The sequence below is a fragment of the Calypte anna genome, chromosome 1 (assembly GCF_003957555.1).
Source record: "Calypte anna isolate BGI_N300 chromosome 1, bCalAnn1_v1.p, whole genome shotgun sequence".
Lineage (NCBI taxonomy): Eukaryota > Metazoa > Chordata > Aves > Apodiformes > Trochilidae > Calypte > Calypte anna.
In genome coordinates this window covers 25623704-25642206 of record NC_044244.1, presented here as the reverse complement: position 1 = coordinate 25642206, position 18503 = coordinate 25623704, and the positions used below count along the sequence as shown (strand labels likewise).

Below are 18503 nucleotides of genomic sequence, written 5' to 3'. Positions count from 1 at the left end.
TTTACTTTTTAAAAACCAAAGTAATGAATTTACCTTCTTTTAGTGGCAGCTTTCATTTTATTAAAATGTTTAAAGTTTAAAAAATATTTAAAGGCATGCCTAAATACAGGGATTCAGAATACAAAATAAAAGCAAATTGTATCTCATAGTATTATTGCCAACAAATTGCAAAATCTACCGCAACTTATCATCTTTAATGGGGTGAGTTATATGCAATTAATTTCATTTTTATTCTGCTTATGTTTTAGCTATGCCAAAGCTGCACAATAAATATTAAGAAGTCGTATTCCCAATAAATATTTTACTAGAAGACACAGTGAGTTCTAGAAACCATATGCCCAAATTTCCTGCTTATGCAGACATTACTTAAAGCATTATAATGATTTTCATTTGCATTATTAAAATAATTTCTAATCCTCAGTTATTTTTATTGCATTTGTATACATTGACGTTTTTGTATAATTATACTAATTTAAATGTCTTAATTTAGGAAAAACGCTTACTAAATTTAAAGCAAATGTTATTGGAAACTGGATACAATTTTAACTGCCTTAGAATCCGTTCTTGCACTGTTAACTTGAGGTAGAGCTCAACATAATTTTGATCTGCCAGATTTATAAATGTCTATTAGTTTTATCTTCAGTGAACTGCTTTTAGACCATAAGTTAATATCAAATGATTTCACAGAAATTTATAAATGATACATGGGATGGGTGTTTATCTGAACTGTACTTGTTAAACTATGAATTTTGAAAGACACTCTGAAGTTGTCAATTTGTTTTGTGAAGATTTAATAGCAGCAAATGAATTGGTAGAACTAAATGTTTTATGGTCTCATAATCCTCACTTATGAAGAATGTCAGTAATAATCCTTTGAAATTAAGTGTGTTTCTGGGAGGTTGTTTACTGAATAGCAAAATCTGAAGTTAAGCAGCACACTTGGAGGAAAAAGTACCACATGACAACTGCTATAAGAACAAAGGCTGACAGTGATTTTTCCTTATGAGTTTTAAATCATCTCTGATCTCTTGAAATTGTTTTCTGTTCTTCTTCTATCTCCTGTGTTTACAATAATCTAAACCGCCACAATAAGATCACTGAGGTATTCAGGTAGTCATCATTCATAAGGCATTCTGTATTAAAAGATGAGCCTTTACTCCTTTAAAAAAATCCCAACTAGCACATTTGAATCAAAATAGTTTAAGTAGCAGAGCCTTTTATGCAAACATATCCTGTTGTGCTGCCTTGCTTTTTCATAAAGTGTGACTCTTTTTGTAGTGGATAGTAGGAAATCATGATTTCTTAGGCTGGTGCCACAGGTGTATACTCGCCACAATTTGAAATGACACTGACTAGCTTAAACCTAATCTGCAACACCGTATAATTCTCTAATTTTCAAGTACTGTAAATGTGCAGCTTTACCAGATGCTTGCTTGCTTGTTTTATTGTATTGATGTGAGATGGCTTTGTTTCTAAGGATTATGACACTGAAACAACTTGCAGAGTGTTCTAGTTGTTTGCAGGTATGCATCAGCATTTTAACATTGCAATTTCTTTTCCAATTTAAGGTTGTACAATTAATTTTCTGTGACCATCACAAGTCAAAAATAATTATCCTAATTTTTTTTCATGTTCTCTTTAACTCTATGTCTCTTCTTTGGTTCTTGTAGCACTATCTCCCAAAGTGGTGAGGTTGCCTTTCCTGTACAGTCTCCCATGAATTCAGGAGTGCAATAGTTCTTTCGCTTCCATTCAAGTTACCCTTTCGGGAAGCAATAAAGCTTGAGAAGGATTATAAATTTATCAGAGATCTTCTGATCTTGCACTTAATCCATGTTTTGTGGTTAAACCACTGCAAGATGTTGGGGCCAAATCCCGGTGCCCCTGAAATCAACAGATATATTTCTCTCTGATCTTAGAGCAGGATTGTCCTTTAGGATCTGCTCAAGAACTGTGAGTGCAGAAGAGATTATGCTATTCACAAAGGAAACAGGGCATCCAGTGGTTCCTTGGTAACAAAATATTTCAAGTGCACTTTGAAATATGTTAACTTTTATTTATTTTTGGCAGAGAGAAGCTAGTTCTGTGTGTCTTGTTGCTTAGGTTCAGAGGAATGTATAGTCTTTGTAAAGCTGACCTGTAATTACTTGAGAATTTGATGAAACAATATGGGGATTGTTGTAGAAATGTCTCCAAATGTTAAAAGTCTGCTCTGCAAACTGTACCAGAGCCTTCTACGGGGAGACGAATCAATGTTGTTAGGAGATGGTGCTAGTGCATTCAGTTTGTTTACTTTGGTTTTCTGTGTCTGCCTGCCTCCTCAGAAAACTTGCTTGGAGCCAGACTGTAGCAGCCCTCTCTCTGTCTTTTCATAATTGATCAGGGGATGACTGCCTTCCCTGAGGGTTAAGACGTGGCAACTTTTTCTGTTTGCTCAGCATCTCAATGCAGTAGTTCAAACATTGTTCACACCAGCTGGCAGTGTAATGCCATATGCACATCTTGTCAAAGCAACTGTTGTCATGGATACTAGAAACTATCTTAAAAACCAGCTCATTTGAGTCTAATCAAAATTGTACCCTTTTTTATCAGTTGGGAATCTTCATTATTTTGGGGAACATTGATCAAATGATATTTATTGTTGTGTGTTCTTTCTATAGCATGTTTTAATCGAATAGATAATAGTGTGATGTGTTTTAGGGCTGTAACTGCTATTTACTGAACTGCCTTTTTTTAAGTATGAGGGGGAAGAGTTTTCCAGGTAGTTTCAGTGGAAATGTTTTGATTTTTATTTTTTCTTAATAAATAACACTTTATAATACTTGACATTTAAAAATTATTTAGATTAGCCTTCTCTGGGTAAGTGGAATGTTTATTTACATTTCATATGTTTAACTGTATTTTGCTGAGTTGGAATGAAAACATAAAATAAATGAAAACATTTTATGTTTTGATTGGGATACTGTCATCCCAGAGCCTGATCCCATTGGTTGAGTAGTAATTTCTTTGTTCTCTGATTTTCCTAAGAATGCAAATGAAAATCACTCATTTTTATTTGGCATTAAAACTGCACTTTATTTTGTCAAAGGAGAGGTTTCTCCTTGAATTGTAAGTACAAAAAGTGGTTTTAATCTTCAATGAATATCCTTATTAATTCACTTTCAAGATAATCTGATGTTGATTTGTCAAATTTAATTACAGCTTCCGGTAACACTTGAAGTCTACTTGCTTTTGCTTCAGAATTGTAATATGAAAATGCAAATTGAATGATAATTTGCAAGGGAGTGGGCATTTTAGTTGAACACTCAAAGACAAGTTCCTTGTGGAAATGAGGCTATTGATGCAGTTTATGATTTTTCCTCTTCAAGCACTTTAAACAAATTAACTTTATTTCCTGCAGGATTTCATGTACATCCATAAATTCTAGAGAAGTACTATATATGTACTTTCAGGTTATTTTAAAAATGTTTTTTCATAATAATAATTTAAAAAAACCAACCCTGAAGTTTGAAATCTAGCAAATACAAATTGAACAGGAGGAGACTGTTTGTTCAGTTGGACTTTTACCTAGCATTAGCAATGAATAACTTATCTCTTTCTAGGAACTGGTGGAAATTATTTACTTCTTTTTACTTTTAGGCACTGCAGGCAGCAAGGCAGCTGCTTTTACAGCAACAGACAAGTGGACTGAAATCTCCTAAGGGCAGTGATAAACAGAGACCACTGCAGGTTAGTGAAGTGTCCTTGCTTTTGGGGCCTTACTCCCAGGGATGAGTGCTGAGCTTGCTCCCACATGAGGGATGTGTGTGGATGCCTGTGCTCTAATGCTGTGGATGTGTGTGTTAACATGCAGGAGGTTACAGGCGTGCATTTTGGTGACTTCTCATTCACAGAGAAAAGTCACTGTAAGTTACGAGAGACTTTTGTGGCTATAGAAGCCTAAAAGGTCTAAGACTAAGTCTGAGTTTAGTAGCTATGGTATGAATTCTTTATAGATCTTGCAAAAATGATATGCAATTTTTATGCATGTGTGTGTTATGTTGTAAAAATGGCTGTGTTAAGATTAAAACAGTATCCAGGAAAAAATAAAAAATAAAAAAAATCCAACAGCTCCTTGGTGTTATATCTAAGTGACAAACAGAGGAGTGTTTAGAGGCTACCGACAAACTGCATAAAATTATGAAAGATCTGCTTCTGCCATTTTAGAAAAACACATCACAGAGTTTCACTCTGGGATCCTGTTGGGCTTCAGATTGTGTTTGAGTAAATAGGAGTTTTGTGTTGAATAATTATTTTAAGTGCATTATTATTATTATTATTAAAACTGTATATAGCTTATTCTTGAAAAAATTATCTCTACTGGGTTGGGTTTTTTTGAGTTTTTAGTTTATTAATTGCTAGTTTAGAGTTCCATATGAAATTGTATTATGCTGACAAAACTGATTTTCTGATTGTACATAGGCCCAGTATGAGTCTTTAAGTGCTGACAAAAGATATACATGAGAGACGATTATATTTCTGTTCAGGAATTAAAAAAACATAGAACTTCGACCATTCTTTCCCTCACATCCATTTTAGTGGGTGAGCCTTTATCCTCTTGGGAATTCCCCTGTTTTCTGAAGGATTGTTGTTTCTTTTTAATGTAATTTTTCATTTTTGACATGCATAATGGAGGACCCCAGGTACCAGAATTCATCTTTTTCTCCTCCAGTGAAATGTTGTGAAATTTGACCACTTGTGCAATTTTTGTATGTAATTCACACTGTCTCCTTTTCTTTGTGAGACTTCATGGAGCAAAATCCCAAACAAAAAAACATGTCCAGTTGGTGTTCTGCCATGCTGTAGCTCTACTCCAGAGGTATAGGAGTCCTGGGAGTATCTCAGCTTTCCACTCTTCACCCATGACTTTTCTTTGTATCTTCTAGGGTGAAAGCACACATGAATTGTAGTCATAAAGGCAGCATCATATAAGCTACATAGTTTTAAAAAGTTTTTAGAAGTGTTATTGGTGATATTGAAGGGTTGAATCATGGAGCTGATCTATTTGATGTATGCTGCAAAAATAGTTTATTCTGCCAGCTTCTCATTCTGAAACACAACCTGGGCTGTCCTAGGAGCATAGAAGGCCCATCTAGCCCAGTGTCCTGTCACTAAACTGGTCAACACCAGATGCCAAGAAATATATAGAATAAATAAAAAAGTGGTATAAATAAATAAAAGTGGTGAACGGGAGCAGTTCAAGAGCTGCTTACTGAATTCTCTGTTCACATTCTGCACCCATTCATAAAGCTTCTTTTCAAGGCTGAAGAGATGTGGGGGTGCACAATTTGTGGTAAGCATCAATGAAAGGAGAGAAAACCATGTTTGGAGACAGAGACAGTCAAACACATAACACGGAGGATGAGGAGATGAGAAGGAGCCCTCTGCTTTCCTGTTGCCAAAGCACTAACCCAGACTCGGTGCCTCTTAAATGCCATGAGGTACCATATTGTAGAGACATCCTGTGTTACGTGTTTGCCAGGAAGAGTCAGTGCCTCATGAGTCACACTTACAAGGCAGGAAGAAGAAAATAAAGCGAATAATTTTCTTTTCAAAAGCATTACATGCTCCCTAAAGCCAAGATTATTGCTCATGTTTCAAACTTTTCCTTCCATGATCAGTATGTACACAGTGCCTCTTATTAGACTTGGACACTTCATTTGGTTCAGTTTTGAATGATGAGGAAAATGAAATTTACTCCCAGACTTTGGTTTATGTATCAAATACTATGTAAATTCAGGTACGAGCACAAACTCCATTTTCATTTTCTTCTGTAGTGGAAAGGATGTATAAACGTTTTGAAAATGAGTCCTTGGAGCTTTTCTATTTCTGTCTTTTACTGTTAATACAGAGCTGTTCATTGTTCATTATGTAGTGGAAATTCACATTTTGAGCATCGTGATGCCTGTTTGACCAAATACTGTAATATAGGTCATAAAATTGTACAGTGTTATTATTCAATTATGCCAAATTTATTAGTAACTTTAGCCAAAATCACCTAGCAGTAGAAATTTCTAAATATGTATAACCAATGTGAGGTTTATAAGACAAAAACGCTTGTGCTTATGTTTGTGTTTAAGGGAACAGACTTGTAGGATTTTAAAATACTTTAATATTAGAGTATTTCTAATTTCCTCTAATTTCAGAGTAGTTTACTAATCTGGCAACTGGAGATATGTTACAACTGTTTTATAAATCTAGTAAAAAACTAATAAAACTTATAAAACCAGCTCACACATCTGCAGGCAAATGCGGGTGTTAGGTAAGCTTTGCCATTGCATCCCTCATGTGTTCCATATTTTGATGTAAACTATTCTATTGTTCAGTGTGCCAAAGAAGGAAAAAAACTGTATTAATTTCAGTAGCCATCTTTTTGTATTTGATGAATATTTAAAGGAAAGCAGTGCATGGTGTTTTTATATCTGTTCTCTGTTACTGCGTAATCCTTCAAGTATTTTAGTGACTCACAGAACCTACTAGCTAATCATCAAGTTGAAAACTTTCTCAAGAAACCCACAAATTTGTGTCCTCTGCTATGCAAAAACAGGGTGTTCGGTAAGTTGTTAAACTCTACTGTGCTTTACAGAGGGGATGGTTTTAGAAAGCTGCTGGGATTTTCCTAGAAGATTCTGAATGTCTTTTGCATTCTTCTTGTGAAAAACCTTTAAATTTACTGGTATCTGTGTGATCTATCATAGAGAGGAATGTTGTGTTGGCAAATGTTTTTGGTTTAGTTTTTAATGTAAAAATTACTCCTACCTATTACTAGAGGAGGTTTATATTTAGAGTGTGAGTTAACCGAATGCTTCCAAATATTACAGTTTTAGATAGAGACTTATTTTGATCTGCTATTAGTTCCTGATTTACATTTTTCTGGATTTCAGGCTGCAGATGGCATAAGCATCAGCATGTCTTATGCAAAACAGAGGGAGAAAAACATCCCATCTGACAATCTTGAGTCTCAATTGTACTTGTGATTTTACTTTATTGTATAGGTATCCAAATAAGTGTATTTGAAACACGCTTATATATATTGCACCCATGCACTAACTGAATGGATCCAATCAGTCTATACAATGATTGATGACATACTGCAGAATAGCTAAGGAGGGTTGGTGATGGGCATAACATTTAATCAAATATGATGAGATACTTTCATACAGTGCTTCCTGCAAAACATACTACAGCAGAAAGGTTAAGATTTCTGTAGTACTCGGCTTTGTTTCAGAATATTTTCCTTTTCTGGAGAAGCTGTGATTGTGGTAAACCATGGTGAAGTCAGAGGATGGCTTTCAGGGATTTCACTCCCTATCACACATTTCTATAGTAGACACAACAAAGAAAATGTGACTTTAGCTCTTAGTCTTTATAGACTTTATAGATCTTTATAGATCACTCTCCTATGGCAGAATGGGCACTGGAGAACCTGGTGTCATCTTGTCTGAGTTTGAAAACTGACAGCTTTGTTGTCCTTGTTCCACTTAACAATCATGAGTGGAACTTGCAGCTCTTCAAGAACTGTGCAGAGCAAAAGCATAACCCAAAGCTAAATGCTGTCAATATGCTGCCATTGGTGGGTGTTCATGTACAGCATTGTAATTATTTCCCTTCCAGGTAGGCAAATGTTGGTGCTTAGACTAATCTGTCCGTGAGACACACACTGTAGGCTGCATAGTAGAGTGATTTGGACAGCCAGTTGTAATTTTGTTTGCTCTAGGAGCTACGAAAAGCCTAGCTATTTCTAGTCCCTATAATGTCTCTAATGAGGCAGTTTATTTTCATAAAGCCAGACTTTGAACTTTATCTCAGTTAGAATAAATAGATAATTATCTTCAGTCTGGTAAATTAATATATCTACAATGAATTGGGAAGTTATTTTCTTCCTTCAGGCTAGGAGATTTGTTGTCTCGACATCAGTGCTAATGCATTCCGTATTAGGATGGCGTGTCAGGAAATCATGACTCCTGGAATCAAAGGGTTAAGCTTAGTGTGTACCGAGACTGTTGTATAAATATCATGCTATATGGAGTGTTGTTAAGGTAAGCTTTGTTTATTTAGCATGAGCACTTCACTGAGGTGTAATCATTTGATAAAATTTGGGAAAAGCGAGTATACATTTAAGTTTAATTGCTTAATGTTTATCGCATTGCTGCATAGTATCAGAAGAATCACTTTTTTTAAAGATGTGCAAAATATGAAAATTTAGCATGAAAAGATATTCATAGTCTCTCTTAGCCTACTCTCCTTGCTTTACTCTCTCCTAGTTTGGTCATCTCCCTTTGGATCTTCATAAGGATCTGAATTTAAAATTTACTGCACATAATAAATAAACATATCATTAATATTGTAACTTTTAGTTACTTTTTTAAACATACATGAGGATCTGTTGAGACATATGAAATTGGGAATGTAGAGAAAAAGATGGAAAACCCAGTTCTTTTAAATTCTGTCCTCTGACTTAGCTTATACTGGCTGCATGTGTAATGTCATTAAAAAAAACCATCTTACAAACAGCATAAAAATGTTATGGATGTAACTTAAGAGGGTTTTTTGCAGTATATTAAAGAAAAATAGAAACAAATCTAACTGGTCTAAAGCTGTCTTTCAAAAAACTGCATGTTACATATTTTTATTTTTCTAATGCATGCTGCTAAGCATAGGAAGTAGGAGGATTTGTACATGCTAGAAAGTACTGATTTAGAAAGGTGCAGATGCCTGATATATAGTGGAAGAGGAGAGTAGTAATAAACAGCCTTTTTCTCTCTCGAGTATAATTCTGGAGGAAATGTGTGGCCTACATATAAGCAAACATTGAGGCTTGGGGTAAATTAAATTTGGAAGATAGCTGCTGGAAAATCATAAGTCCCATTTTCCCTTGTAAGTCTGTTAAGAGGAATATGCAGTTATCCTCCAAGGTGCAGAAATTTGCATCAGTGATACCCACTCTAAAGAAAAGGATAACCCCAAGAGATGGAGTGAAAGCAAGAAGTTATTTTTAGGTAAGGTATGGGGGGAGGGAAAGAAGAAACATCCATAGTCAAGCTTTCATGGCATAGAAAACATGAGTTCCATGTAAGATAGAGGGCTAAATACAGTAGTAAAGAAAAAAGATAGACATTTTTCTTTGATTTACAGTGGAAGGAAGTGTCTATGTAACAAATTTGCTGGGAAGTCCTTATTTATATAGATACAAATCTGCTGCAAAGGCTTATGTCCTATCTTTGACAACCTATTTAATTTGTGAAAACCCATATTTTTCATCTTGTGCCTTTTTTCTGTAAAATCTTTCAAGAATAGATTTAAGTCCCTTTATACTCTCAAAAACGTCAGTATTAAAAAAATACATTTGTTTAAAAAGTTACATTAGTTAGCATGATTTCCTTTTTAAATTAAATATGTGTTGTCTCGAGGTATATTTCTTATTGATACAAGAGGTAGTTGTCATTTTTAGGTACATAAAATATTATGGCTAACATTATCTTTGCAATATGAAAAAACAGTTTAGCCTTCTAGTGGAAGTTATCACGTAATGGCTTCATCTCTATCTCACTGAGAGGAAAAAAAGCAAGCTGGTGTAGAGATCACATCTTTGTCCTGAAAATATTGCAAAATTGTAATATTTTTTGAGGCAGAGGAAAGAAGGTCTGTTTACAGGTACTAAATATTCAGAATGTTAATTAGGATTACTGTGTGATCAAGGATTTCAGGAGGCATTTTAATATTAAACATATGATGCAATAATCTGACATATCACTCCGTTATGGTGATTATCATTTGTCATCCACTTCAGTGTCACAGTTTTCCATTCCCCCCTTTTCTCTTATTGATTCTGGTACTTCTAGAGGGAGGGGAGGAGAGAGGAGAGCACAAACACCAGTTCTTCACTCAGGCTCAGCAAGCAAACTTTCCGATATAGTACCTGTGTCTTTTCAACAGCAGTTTTTACATAGCAGACCAGCAGACCCATCTTTCCTCTTAGGTAAAATCTGCAGCTTGCCTCATACCAGGAAATATTGCTGTGTATGGGATGGATGAACTTGTTTTTGTATTCTGATTTATATGAGTCCCCTAGCCCTACAGAGAAGTTTGCTTGCCTTGCTTAAGCAGCTGGAAAGCTCTGTTCCCCTGGAAGCCCTCCTGGTGCATCCTGATGTTCACATCCTGACTGCTGCTCTTCTGGCTGCATGTGCAGTTTCTCCATGGTGGTGGGAAGTGTAGCTTTCCTTGAGCCACTTCTCCAGGCACTTGCAACAGGTCGGATCAGCCTGATTCTCTTACCAGCTGGCTCATTGCCCAGAAAAGCTTGTGTAGAGCTGAGAGGGAATGTGTCAATGGTTCCCCACTCAGTGTGCGGCTCTATTAAAGGATCTGCTCCCAGGCAGGGCCCTAATTATGCCCGTTTAGGATCACACCACTCAAGCAAGGCTCTCCTGATACTCTTGAATGTGAAAAACGCATTAGTGTACATTGATTTAGAAATTATCAAGTAAAAGCAACTGAACAAAATATTCTGTGAACACACTCAATGGGTGTCTCTTCTAAAATAATGTCTAGTTAAATTACTGTTAAGGAAAGTCTCTTTTTTTCCAGAAGGTTGTTCATTTCATCAGGCATTTACAAAGGTCAAGGAAAATTTCTAACAAAATCCAAGGTTCTCTGACTAAATAATCTTGAATCTTAGGGGCAAACACCCCTTTCCATGTGAAAATGTAGTCTCTGCCTAGCCACTCCAGTTATTCCTTGTGCAGATGGCTTCCCAGAATGCTTTTTTGCAGATTAATTTTACTTTGTGAATTGAATACTTGCATTGAAACTTTCTAATCATTGGGCATTATTTTGTAAGTTTCTGTGTTATTTGTCCAATTGCTTTAGAAAGCAGGGGACCAGGCTAATCAGTATACCAAGACTCACATTGATGTTAATTTTAGTTTACCTACACTTTGGCTGTAAACATGTAAAATTGAATTAAAACCTGTTAAAATTATGCAGATGAACTGTATAAATATAAACGAAAAAATCATGTGAGCTTGTGTGCTGCTGAAAAAGCAATCACACAGTGGAGTGGAAAAGCACATCAGCCCATCCCATTGAGGAAGGGAGTTGTCCAACAACTGCCACTTTGATGTTCTAGCTCTTTTTATGCCTTTGTATGCTTCTAATATAATTTTCTTCAGACAGGGAGATGAGGGTGTTACGAAACAGAATTAATGGTGAAGAATTTACTTAACAATACTTCAATGCTTCACTACTTGATTATGTGAAGCTTTGAAAAGCAATTTTACAATAATAATATATATAAAGGAATCTGTACAGTATGCCAACAACATCAATATGCTTCAAGGATCTTACCAAGAACCTGAAGTATGAATGAAGAATTAAATTTTCCCCTAATAAATCAATTTATTCAAGAAATATGCTTTCAGAAAAGACAGTCTATACCTTCTACTACTACTTTAGGAAGGAAAAAAAATCTTTTATACTTCATAAGAACGGTTTTAAATTCTGTAACATGAAGCTAAGCTAAGTATGAATGAACTGTGGAAAAGAGAGCTCTTTACTAGGCAGTCAAAAAGTATTTCTGGAACACTGTTGTAGGGGAAGTAGTAGAAGCACCTCCCACACACACGCTGCCTACTCAAACTTTGACCAGCTTAGAAAGGGACTTATATGATGTGAGTTATAATAATAAAAAAAACCCTCAGAATGTCTTTCCAATGCTGTAGTTCTGTGCAATTTTTTGTTGTTGCTGTTTTTTTCTAAGAAACTGCAGGGAATCACTGAAATAGCAAAATTATTTGGAACAGTATCGTGCTGATTTTTCAATAAGCCCATTGCATCAAATCAACAGGTAAATTCTACAAGGATTTTAGTACCTTTTTATAGCATGTGCATGAGATGCCTTAAAGGACACGACAGTTTTTTCAAGTCAGGTTTATTTTCTGAATATTTATGGCCAGTTTAATAAGCAGAAAACACTGAAGACGAGATAATCACTAGCATTCAGTAAAATACAGAGGACATCCTAAAATCACAATGTTTCATCTATTATCTTTCAATATATGACCATTTTGAGTACTTTAATTTTCACTTGTTAGTTTACAACAAAATACAGTGATTTCTATGAGCATTTGCTAAGCAGATGTAAATTTCACATCATTTTATATGATCTTTTCAAGCTGTTAGATACAAAAATGTATTGACTTCATAATTATCAGTAAGACATAGGAGAAATACCACTTAATTAATAATTACAGATTTTTTAATTGGAAGGCATTGATTCTAAAATTAATTTGCTTTTCTCATCTATAAATAAACTCAAAAAAAGAATGTATTTTTTAAAAATCAAAACAAAAATACAGAAAATATTTTTTCTTCCAAAATTACCCATGTTCATAATGTTTTAGAACATTTATAGTATTGGGGTGATCATCTCACAGTACCTGGAAATTAAGTGAATTAGCCTACCAGCCCACTTATGAGATCATTATTATTGCTTCCATTTTAGGGCCTGGCATATAATATGACCCAATAAGTCTCAGAGCCAAGATTAAGTGAAGGGGCTCTTTTCCACATTAAGAAAAGTCATACCAATTTAACCTCTTGCAAAATAGTTTAGTCTAAGAAAATGTTTGTTTTGGGTGAGGAACACTTCTCTGGAATTCTTTGGGTATTTAATCATCCTAATTTCACTGGGGCAGTGTAGTTTTTATTGTAATATTCTATCCATTCCTCTAGAAACAAATAATTATGACTTTGTATATGATTCATTGGAATACTTGTAGTTAACTAATCTAAATGCTATTGTATCAGCCTTAATCTTTGTAATTAATAGTGTCCTAAATTGCATCCAGGGATGACATTGGATCAATAGTTGTTAATACTGATTTCCTAACCCTGTTGAGTTTTGGTAACATTGTCAAGATAATTTGTTATAGTAAAACCTGTCAATTGCATATAGTGTTCAGACTGTGCATAGCAAATATTTATTGGATTCAGTTTGAATTATCAGATTTTTTTTTTTCTTTACTGTAAGTATATTAAGAGAGAATTTACTACTTGAAGAAGAAAACCTCTAAAATACACTTTTCTTTGTGAAACAACACTGACATTAGGATGGCGTAGTATGCATTTTGCAAGCCATAATTGAAAAAAAACCACTAAAACCCAAAAAACAAACAAACAAACAAACATAACCAGAGAAGAGTACAGATAGTTTGACATTTACTTTGGTTTATCTAAACTCATTCAGGTGTATTTATGGATTTTAAAGTGTTTAGAGAGACTGTGAGGGGTTGAGGGAGGACAAGGGGGAGAGTGAGCAAGGGAGAAAGAATACAATATGAAAAAGTTGTGGATGCCCCATCCCTGGAATCGTTCACGGCCAGTTTGGATAGGGCTTAGAGCATCCTGTATAGTGGGAGGTGTCCCTGCCCATGCAATGGGGTCTGAAATATATGATCTTTAAGGTCCCTTCTGACCCAAACTATTCTATGATTCTGTAATTCTATACTCTGATTGTCGATTAATCTGATAAACCTCAAGGAAAATATTTGGGTGATTCAAACCATTTCAAGTTCTGGATACACTTCCACTTCCACTTACGATGTGAAAGTGGTACAAAAGGGAGAGCATGTGTCAGAGTTTTACTGGGAGCAGCTATCTGGCTCTTCCACGAGTTTGTAGCTATGTTACTACTTTGACCACATAGGCAATAAAGCCCAGACCTTTAGGTTCCTGGTTACTTATAGAAGACTGCAGTCTCTCCCACTGTATGGGAAAAAGAACTTTTATGGCTTCAATTCCCATTCAAATAAAACACAGTCAGTAACAAGGTTTAGAAAAAGAAAGTTTGATTGCCTTCTGTAGAAGTGAGGGGAGCATTAAAAAAATACCAACACATTTTAATTCCATTTTTTGGAAATATCTCTCTATCATCTGCCATTAATTTGGTGTAAACAACTGGGAAGTACAGTGTTAAGGGTAGGTATAATAACTAGTTCTAATATGTGGCATAGCACAAGTATAACCTCACATAAAATACTACTATGCGAACAGCCAAAATAAAGGCCTAAATTACCCAGTGTGCTATTCTGAAATAAGATAAATTTCAGCATTGTAGACAGCTAAGTAAACCTGAGTTAAAAGAACATGACAAGTAATAACATAGTGGCACAACACAGACATCAGTTTCTATACTCAAGCCAGTGATTTATATTTGCTGTACAAATAAATATACCGTTGTTGCTGTACAATAAATATAGTTCCCACTACTATGAAAGTGATTTTACATTAAAGTTAGTTTTCATGAAATTACAGTAAGTGTTTAATGTAGGAGTCACAGACATTGAGGAAGACATTTTCAGGCTTCCCTATGATGAGGTAAGAGAGAACGACCTGGTGATAAACAATTAGCAGTACAAGCCTCTAGAGCCCAAGAAAGTCAGTAAGAGCAAGACCTTCTTATTGGCATACTGCCTACATGAGACATGCTGCATTGGCTTAATCAGCATAAGACACTGTGTTTAATTCCATAAGGAATAGCATTATAGAGTCAGACTATGGGATTTGTGGCTGAAGTTAGACCTCTAACTGAAAGTCAATGTAGGTTTTTATGGTTAGTGTATTGTCCATATACAGGTTTTTTTGATCCAGATATTCAACATCTTACTAGCAGCTAACTGAGGTGTCAATAGCTGCACACAATTAAGGATGATGAGGATGCTTTTAGGGGAGAATTTAACAAGGAGATTTCCTAAAACAGCAGCAGATCTAACAGTATGAGTTGCTTTCTTTTCTGAAGACACATGCATTTTCTGGAGGATTTATCTCTCACTGCTAGGGTTCCATGGCTAAAACACAGCTTTTTTATTGTCTCTGCACGTCGTGGTAGGACAGATGAGAAATGAAGGAGAAAGACACTTTAAAATCTTGAATGCTTATTTCAATATGTAGTTGAGGCTTTGTTGTAGTAGTTCAGATATTTGGTGTTTTTCTGGGTATACTGCTGTGCAAATTAAAATACCATAAGACTGATTATTCAGTGTAAAATTAAATCTTCTGTATGCTTGATCTCACTGAGAACAATTGTATTCCCTCCATTTTTTCTTTTGGCTCTGTCAAAAACAGCAAAGAAGTTGTGTGAGGAGGTGGTGAGGATGAGGAGGTGGTGAGGATTAAAAAATATGTTGGTTTTCTTTTTCCTAAGACCACTATCTATGATTCTACTTAGAGATCCAAGAGAGGAACAACTACTTGATAAGGCTATGATAAAATAGCTCACCTTAAGCATAAGACCTATATGAAAGCTTAGAGTATGATCTTACTCCTAGGAGGCAATTTATAATTTACATTTCTTTCATTAAGGCTAATTTTAGATAAAAGATTGTGATAATTTTTCTACTGATCAACTCTCCCTAGTGTAGTCATCCATCCCCTTCTTCCTTTGATAAGAGTGTTTATCACTTTGAAAAAATAGGAAGGGAACCGAAGACATCATCAGGAAGAATGGCTGCTTTTTTAGCTCCTGTGCATAAGCCAAGCAAACTCATCAGCAAATGCTTTCAAGATTTTCTGCTTTAAAATGACAGTAAAACTTTGCACCTGGGAAGAGAAGGTGTGAAAAAACTTGAAGTGTGTATTATGTTGTGTCAATTGATGTATGTATCATGGTTTTTAATCTAAAATTAAAAGTTTCTTGATATGTTTGCCGTGTTATCTGGCTTCCATGTGTTACATTGGCAGAATTATTTTTAAATACATTTGATAAGATATTTGCCTCTCTATTATTTTATTTGTCCTTTAGCAGAATATTGGTTTTTCATAGTGTTTAATTCAGGAGATGTTTTCGATTTATAACTAGGTATTTTGGATATCCAAATCTTGGCTTAACGTGCATCACCTGTCCTACCTGCTTAACTTTGTTCTTTTTTTCTATAAGTGTATATTTAGTTATGTTGCATAATATCTAGAGGTAGAAGTATTAGTTAAAGTGCCTATCTACTTGGATAGGCCTATAACAAACAGTAGATACTTGTACTTTCCTACTGCATTAACCCTAAGAGTTGGTGAGTTATTTCACTCAACTTTGGGATATTTCTTGGTATTCTTTATACTATCTTTATGTCATCTCTTATCTAGTCAATGTATAAAATTATGTTAAAATGCAGAGGTTTTTGGCTGTAATTGTATACTACAGAGGCTAAATACTTGATGGAAGAAAGCAATAGGTTGAAGTTTCCTAGTCTAGAATCCTGCTAAGTCACCTGCTAGGAATTGCCAGACATCTGTATCAAAATAAATCATTCCCAGGAGTTATTCAGTGTGGCCTCTGTCTCGCATTGTAAAATCTATCTTTAACAAAATATTTTCTTTTTATAGTAGAGGAAAATCAGAAATTACAATTAAAATAAAGATAATATATAAATATATGCTTACTATAGAAAATTCTCCAAATAATTTTGGTGCTTCTTTGCCATTTGCACTTCTGATTACAGTTGATAGAGGTCTTATCTCATGCGCAGGCTGATTGTCAGTTTACTCTGCTGCAGTTTCCTGTTTTGATGACAGGCAAGATCCCCACTTGTTTGTGCTGCTAAGCAAGAGCTGGAAAAATAGTCTCCACTCTCAATGTGACAGCTTCAATCTGATACCATTCTCCTTGCTACACCTAAACAATCATCAGAAAGTACAATATATCTCTATTTTCTCTTAGATTAAAACTTTTATACACTTTTTGGTAGTTACCAGAGGAGTTGGCAGTTGTTGTTACAGAGTTACTGTGACTGGGCAGTGATTCAGTGTTAGTCTGGCCAGCACTGAATAGGATTGTTCAAACCCAGCCCCTCAAGTTGTAACTGAACTTAACTTTATATGATAAGCATTTTACATGTAATACAGTATTTGATCCTGAGACCCAGGACAAAAGGATATCCAAAATCTTTGTTCTGAAGCATAGAAGAGCATCTCCTGCTTTTAGTAAAACCCTCGGTTTAGAAGATGTAGACAGCACCTTAGCCAGCACACAGGCTCTGTAATGCATTTCTGTTTTTCCTGTGGAAACTAAGGAAGGAAGAGACTTGGATTCTGTTTGTGCTTCTGAATATTCACCTAATAGGAATTTAGCATTAGTATTTAGCATTTTGTAGTTGATATTCTCCTTCACAATCATCACTGTTTCAGGCATTTGTGATAAATTCAGTTATTTCCCATGTGTGCTGCCTTTCCCTCATTTTTCCCTCAGTTTGAATGAGGTTGGTGTTATACAGTGAGGCCTAGTGACAGTCAGAATACATAGGAAGAGAGGCAATGTGTTAAACTACTCAATTATTTCTAATCTGAATATCAAAAAAAGAGCAACATATATGTAGGAGGAATGTTTTGTTAGTGTGAACTGTCATTTTTTGTTCCTGCTGGTACAAACACTGGAGCTTTCTAAAAAGTAGAAAGCACTGAATTTGAAAGGAAGTGATGACCATTCAGTCTTATTTTGCTATGAGCATAAGAATTTCATTGCCAGGTTTTTATTGTGTGTTGACTGCACATGTTTTTAACATATTTCACAGGAGGTGTGCAGTAAGCTGTAAGTAAGTGACTAGTAGCTTACTTGTAACTAGTGTAGTAAGCTGTAAAGTGCAGTTTCTGTGTTTATCTAGTTGCAAAACCCAAAAGCTCATTGTTTCAGGAAACAGAATTAAACAAAGAATACAAACAAACAAAAAGCATTTTAGCCTTTCTATGTGGTATCTAGTGAATATAAATTGTCTGACCCAGAATCCTTTTTTATAATGGGCTTGTGGAAATTCAAAACAAGCATGAAGACAGAATGAAAGAAAAACTCAATGGTCAGGGTTACTATGTTTATGTGACTCAGTGGCATATTCAGATTATGTGGTATGATTTGTTTTGCAGCTGCTTCAAATTAAGAACAGGTGTAGAAGGCAGATTATGCAAATACTCGTATTAATGTAATTGTCAAATTGGTGTGTTTATCATTGTGCCTTTAAAGAGTAGACCATACTCTCATTTTACATGTAAATTAGCTTTATACTTGAGAGATACTATTGGATAATGAGCTTATAAATGAGAAATATCTAGCATATGGTAAAACATTTTTAAAATATTACATTTTGTTGTGTGGCAATTTATATATATTGTATAAACATAATCTGCTTTGTCTTCTTTAGAAAAAATATAATGCAGTTTTAAAATCTACCTTGTTGGACTATTGAACTTATATTCTCTTCTTTTGATCTCCTTCAACCATTTTCCCTGTGTTTACAAACCTTTATAGATTTTATGCTTAATTTACTTTAAATCTTCAAGAAGTATGCATTGAAGGAAAAATATGTTGGTTTAAAATTGGATTTTTACTTTCTAAGACATACTTTAAACAATCATAAACTGAGTATCCAAGTTAAATATATATTTCAAAAATTATTTACCTCGTGTTGCTAGTATGCATAGGT

General features: G+C 34.9%; 1 protein-coding gene across 1 annotated transcript in view; it reads left to right on the top strand.

Annotated features, from left to right (window-relative positions):
* The window catches only part of FOXP2 (forkhead box P2), a 399917-nt gene that overhangs the window by 278400 nt on the left and 103014 nt on the right, over window positions 1–18503 (top strand). The window contains exon 5 of the mRNA XM_030450312.1: window positions 3640–3729. Coding sequence (XP_030306172.1) covers window positions 3640–3729 — 90 coding nt within the window. The remainder of the gene's footprint in view (window positions 1–3639; window positions 3730–18503) is intronic.